At 56.9% G+C, this 6278-nt stretch overlaps 1 protein-coding gene across 1 annotated transcript; it reads left to right on the top strand.

Annotated features, from left to right (window-relative positions):
* Nucleotides 1–234: 234 nt before the first annotated feature.
* On the top strand, nucleotides 235–3788 carry LBHD2 (LBH domain containing 2). The gene is made up of 3 exons (XM_053603522.1): nucleotides 235–315; nucleotides 1959–2118; nucleotides 3192–3788. The coding sequence occupies exons 1-3, from the start codon at nucleotides 247–249 to the stop codon at nucleotides 3281–3283; spliced, it is 321 nt and encodes a 106-aa protein (XP_053459497.1). The 5' UTR covers nucleotides 235–246; the 3' UTR covers nucleotides 3284–3788.
* The last annotated feature ends 2490 nt before the right edge of the window (nucleotides 3789–6278 follow it).

The following is a 6278-nucleotide window of genomic DNA, read 5'->3' as shown; positions in this document are numbered from 1 at the left end:
CTGCTCCTCTGTAGCCCTGACACATTGTGTGACGACTGTCCAGTGCCTCTTCTGGTGGTGGCCTTGGCAGGGAGCAACCATGATAGTGGTCTAGCTGGAGCCATGGGTGCTAGGCCCAGGTGGGGTAGGGTGGGGTGGGCTGAGGAACCTGAAGGCGCTGAGAGGTAGGTGAGACTGAGCATCCAGCCTGCTGCGGACTCCTCATTTATGTTCCCTGTCTCTCTGTACCCCAGCAGTGGCAGCAGCATGAACACCTTCCAGCCCACCCAGTCAGAGTCAAGTCCTGCTGAGGGCACCAGTGGCCCTGCAGGGGAGGTATGTGATTGGGGCCCTGGGGGGCCAGGAATAAGTCAAGTTTAAACCCTGGCCTATGACTTGGGGCATGCATCAACTCACCAGTGGCCTTACTTTACCCACCTGCTCTTTTATTATAAAAGTCTAATGGACAAATCAATTGAAGGTAAGCTGTCATGGCTTGCTTATTATCCTCCTGACCTGGGAACCCCAGAGGTTGTTCTCTAAGTCACACTTCACTCTCTGCTAGGATGAGGCAATGCCAGAGTTCCCTGCTCCCAGATTTCCAGTTTTGGGGGGGATAGTCAATGAAGCTAAAAATTGAGGTCCCTACACAAGGGTTGCAGCCTTTATGTTCTGAGTTCTAGAGCTGGGCCATTCTCATTGTTTGGGAGGAGTGGGGCCAGAGAGGGTGGACCAGCTTAGGGTCACACTGGGGCCAGTCTGGAGCCTGTGGTTGCAGGCAGTCTTGCTGGTAGGTGGATGACGTGAGAGCTAGGCCTCAGAATGCCAAGCTCTGCTGGCCTGATCTGCCTCATCCTGTGGGCACACTCTGGATAGAGAAGGCACTTGGTTGGGGGCAGGTAAGAGAATAACATGTTCTGGGATGAGGAAAGAAGCCCTGGACTGACAGTGCCAGCATGAGGCCCTGGACTTCAAGGAGGTCCAGTTTTGGGGCCAGGGCTGGAGCTCTTGTTCTGCTAGTGTCTGAGGCTCATGTGCTCCTTCATCCCACAGATGTCCCAGTCCAATGACACCTGTTATCATACTCAGGGTCACCTGAAGCTCTTGGTTAAAACAGCCTGGGGTGCAGCCCAGAGATGGTCATTGAAACAACACTATTCAGGGGGTTCTGCCTTGGTAGTCCAAGGGCCATTTATGAAAGTCCTGTGTGCTGCACACATCTGCCCTTCCTTGAGGCACTTGCACCTTGGGGGGAGATGGACAAGCAGCCATCCTTCTAGGTAATAGAGATGGGAGGCAGGCAGGGAGCTCAAGGAAGGGGGATCTGTCCCAGCAAAACATGGAGGTGGGATGGTGCAGGCAAGTCAGGGCTATTGGGGACACAGAAGAATGGAGCAGCACTGCATCTCCAAGGCCTGGAATGGGAGGCAGAGATGCTGAGGGCACCTGGGGGATTGGGGAGGCAGCCTCTACACACTCCTGTGGCCACTGAACAATGAGCCCAAGCAAGCCCGGAGCCCAGCTCAGGTTGCCATGGTAACATCTTCTCAGCGCTGCAGAGCCAGAGGGAGAAGGGCGGGGCCCCTGCAGGGAAGACCCCAGGAAGAGGCTGAGCAGGGACTCCAGGTACAGGAGGAAGCAGAGGGTAAACAGAAGCCCTTAGCTCACTCTTGGTATGACCTTAGCCTCTCCAGCCTTAGGCTACATATGTGAAATGGATTCATGGGGGCTGAGCCCAGGTGAGTCCTATGGTGTCCCCAGGGACAGGGATGACCCCAGGGCCCTAATAACCCACTCCCAGTGGTGGGGTGGGGGAAAGGCCACAACCCTTCTTCTGGACGTGGATATATGCACAAATACACACGTGCTCTCCCCAGGGAGGGTTCCTGAACCTCTTAGTGGGGTGGGTACAAGATAAGAATGGGAGGGAGTTGAGACCCTGGACCTGGCATCGCTTTGACTCCTGTCTACCCTTCCAGCAGGCTTCAGTGGGCACCCAGGGGAAGGGCCCTTGGCTGGGCCAGCAGCTGCCTTCCATTGTGGTGGAGCCCAGTGAAACAGGTGCTGTGGAGAGTGGGGAGATGTGCTGGCCCATGGAAGGTGAACAGACAAGGGATGCTCCCAGTCAGGCTGCTGCTGGTGAGTGAGGTACTCCTTGTGGGGGTGCTGAGAGGAGGGGGTGGCCAGGGCCAGAAACAGTGCCTTCTTCTTGTCACTCTGGCAGGCAGGGCCATTGATTTTTCCAGCCTACCCGCACCCCACCCATCACTGCCCTTTGAACCTCTGCCTGGTGTCTAGGTGCTGCCTGGCCTTGGCCCCTTCTCTGTCACCATCCTCCTTCCCATCCACACACAGGTCCCTCAACTGTTCTTGTGTTCTCAGGCCTGGCACAGGGAGGGGTCAGTGATTGCCTGTGGAATGAATGGCTATGCGTTCTTGCCCCTCCCCATCCAGGGCTCCCTCCCAGTGTGCGTTGCCCACTAGGGCCTGGAGGGCCTAAGGGCACAGTGCATATGGTGTGGGAATGGGCTAACCAGTGGCAGCTCCTGTCCTGGCAGAAGGTGCCCTGTTTAAAGGCTGAAATTTCTGTGAGGAGGATCATGTGGGCAGGAGACAGGCCAGGCTTGAGGTAAGGAGAGACAGCAGGCTGGGGCAGGGGAACACTGAAGACTTTGATAGGCATGGGGTGGTGGGAAAGGGGCATGAGTGAGAGGTTTTGTTGTCTCCTGAGGACTGCTGGGGAGTCTGTCCTCTGGTTAGGAAATGAGTTCAGCCACAGCTGGGGCTGCTCAGCACCCTGCCTTCTCTCTCCCCATCCCCAGTCCTCAGTTCCCAAGGCAGTAGCCTCACTGGCCAGCACTCCCCTGCAGCTTGGGCCCAAAAGGGGTCTGCCTATACCCATAACGTCCATTTCTGTCCAAAGCTCCCTCAACCGCTTCTCAGTTTCTGCCCAGGACAGAATAGAGGACCATTCCTTAAGTAATCGCTAGGACCTGGGCTCTGGGAAGGTCCCTCGGTCTGCCCTGGACTACCCTTCACTGTGCCATGCCTTTTAGTATGGTGGTGGGGAAACTCCTGCCCCTAGAACCCAGTCTCACTCTCTCTCTCTAGAGCAGCATCCCTGCTCCTTTTCATCCCTCAGGAGGATGCTGTGGCCCATCTCAGCCCTGTGCCTGCCAAAGGCTCACTTGGACCCCTTTATGTTTCTGCAGCCCCTTCCTCGAGTCTCCTGGGAGCACCAGGGAAGGCTGCAGACGATGCTGGCTGTGAGTGTGCTGAGGACCAGGCACTCCCAGTCCAGTGAGAGGACAAGGACTGGCCAGCCTCTGCTCTCTGATAAAAGAGCCTCAGCCCCAGGAAGGTGGGGCTGATGCAAAGAAAGAGCCCAGCCTGCTTGGATACCCAGGTGGCAGAGCCAGAAGCTGCTTCCTGTGTCACTGGGTCTGACCAGAACCACAGCCCTGCCCTTTCCTGTTCATGGCCCAGGTCTGGATCATCTCCCCGGAAACCTCCCTTCCGCTTAGTAGTTCGAGGCAGAAATAAAGGCACTTCCTGGTGGCCAGTGGGGACTCAAGGGCCTAAGGACAATTTTGGTTTGGCCAGACGTCTTCTGAGCAAGGGACTCAGCTCAGAACCTAGTCTAAGAGTGCCAAGTGGGTGACCACATGGGTGTTGGGGTGGGAGTAGGGAGTGGTAGGTAGGGCAGGGCGGAGAGGTGGGTTTGCCTAGTGGCTATGACATTGATTCCTCTGGTGCCTCTACCCATGGACCCTCTCTTTGGCCTCAACCAAGGCTGCCTGAGGCAGGAGCAGCCTCCTCCAAGTACCTGAACCCCGAGGACAGGATTTGCTCCTATTACTACCCTCTCCATTGCACAAAGATGGTTTGGGAGGTGGGGTGCCCTATTCTAGGTTGCAGACCTCATTAAATCCTTGAAAAAGTCCCTTTTTAGAGATGAGGAAACGAAGGTCCAAAGTGATGTGGCCAAGGCTAGTGTTAGCTGGGCCTATGAAGGGATCCCTGAGGCTGGGAAGCCACCAAGTTGGCCACAGAGCCCCCAGGGAGATTGGGTAGCTCCAACCTCACGTGAGGGTCCTGTCCCTCCATGGTGCCCATCAACATTGTCTCTGGGCTCTATCTCATTGCTCCAGGCGATCCCTGCCACATGGGCAGGGTTGGCATGAGGGCAGAAACCTGACTATGGCCCAGGCCCTTCCCCAGGTGTGCAGCCCTCCTCCCCAGCCTGGCTCTGCCCCTGAGCAGGCCAGAGGAAGCTTGAGGAAGCCGGCCTGAGAAAGGGGGTGTGTGTGTGAGGGCTGGGGGCTGTAAGGGAGTACTACATAAATGTTAGCTCAACAAAGAGCTTTTTTCTGAAAGCCTTGCTAACCTCCGGGATAAATAAGGCACTTTCTCCAACCTTCCTATCTTCTAAAAATAGCTCACTCCTCAAATGTAGGAGAGGTGGGAGGGGAGGTGCAGAAGTTGGTCTGGCAGTCTGGGCGCCTGCTTTAATTTTAAACTGGTGGGCCCCCTGGGCCGGGGACATAGGATCTAGATGTACCTGTGGGCCCTCCCCTGTTCTACAGCTTAGGAGAGCTCCTCCAGGCGGTCATGTCTTCCGGGAGTCAGGGAGGCAAAGGCTAGGACGCGGTGGGGCGGAGGCGAAAGGGAGAAGGCATTTTACAGGAAGCGCAGCCAAAGCTGACACGTGGGATCTGGGGTGAGGCCCCCCATCTCCCGCACGCTGTGGGTGGGCGAGGGGGACTTAATCCTCACTACACCTCTCGGAGGCGAGGGTTATTACATCCATTTAAACACAACTTACCGAGGGTCCCACAGCTGACAAGCGCCTGAGCTCGGACAGAATCTCGGGCTCCTGAAACCCAAGCCAGTGCGCCCACGACACCACTATGGAGCGTGCTATCTCACAGGGCAGCTCGGGAGGAGGTGACCCAAGGTGGAGGTCCCAGGACCCCAATGTGCCCCTGAGTAGAGGTGGCACGGCAGACCAGGAAGGGTGCCTACCGCGGGCGGGACAAAGCGCTCCACCCGGCACCACTCAGCCGGCTGGACAGGTCTGCTTTCGTCCAGTCTGGCCAGATCACCCCCAACACTGCCCAGAGCACGCGCAGCTGATTACGGCAGGGGGCGGTGTTGGAGATACCTCGCTCTTTAATAACCCCGCCCCTCAGCTGCCCTGCCCCTCTCCCCAGAGGTCCCGGAACACTTGCCACCGGGTGAGGGTGGAGACGCCCACCTGAATCATCCTGCAGCTCCCCCTGGCGTCGGTGGGGACACTGCGGAGGCGCTTTGCAATATTCGCCTTGGGGAGATTTGGACTCAGAGCGAGAACTACTCACCGCCCTCCCCGCCGCCCCCGCCCTCTGGCCAGCCAGGAGCAGAGAATGGAACCCAGGCCTCCTGCTCTCACTTTGGGCTTCAGCCTGGTCCTGGCAGCTGTGTACGTGGAATTTGCCGCCTCTGGCAACCTCATTCTGAGTGTGACAGCCTGGCTTCCTAAGAGAGAAAGATGTCTGGAGAGCGTCTGATGATGAGGGTCCTTCTTCCTACCTTTCCTGACCTGGAAGCAAAGTCGTCAGCCAAGGTGAACCCATTTGATCCCCCAAATAACCTCATTTTATGGAGGTGCAAACTGAGTCTCAGAGACAGATGTACTTCTCCAAGGTCACCTGGAGCTGGGCTGTTCTTTACTTGTACCCTGGTATGCCTCTTCCTCCATGGCCCTCCCTCCACCCCTCCTCCTTCTCTCCCTTCTCCTGAGCCCTCAGGTCACCCTTGTGCCCCAAGCTCCTCTGAGACAAGACTGGGACTTTTCCAAAGGGATTTTACTGAGAAAGTTGGGGGGGGAACTTGGAAATAGAATAAAAGAAACATTGTAACCTTATGTTGAAGAGTGGGCACAGGCTTGGATGGGCATAAAGTGCAGATGATAACTGGGGGGAAGCCCAGGAGCAGTTCCCCCAGACCCTGGGCGCCACCAGCTTTTCAGGCATTTGTGTCTTAAATGCAGGTGACCCATAACTGGAAGTCCCAGGACCCTGACATGCCCGGTGACCTGGGGGCCGGGGTGGGGTGGGGTCAGACCTAGTAGTCTCTATGTGCCCTGTGGGAAGACCCAGTACTGAGAGCCAGAGACCTGGGACACAGTCCTGGCCTCTCTTGCCGGCTGTGTAGCCATGGGGAGGTCACTGAGTCCTGTGCAGCCACTTTGGGCCCCCAGCTCTGTCTCTTATTATGCTTATTCCCTGTCATCTATCTGTAACTGTTGGGGACCCATA

Source organism: Nycticebus coucang, chromosome 9 (assembly GCF_027406575.1).
Source record: "Nycticebus coucang isolate mNycCou1 chromosome 9, mNycCou1.pri, whole genome shotgun sequence".
NCBI lineage: Eukaryota > Metazoa > Chordata > Mammalia > Primates > Lorisidae > Nycticebus > Nycticebus coucang.
This window is presented reverse-complemented; position numbering and strand designations above follow the sequence as displayed.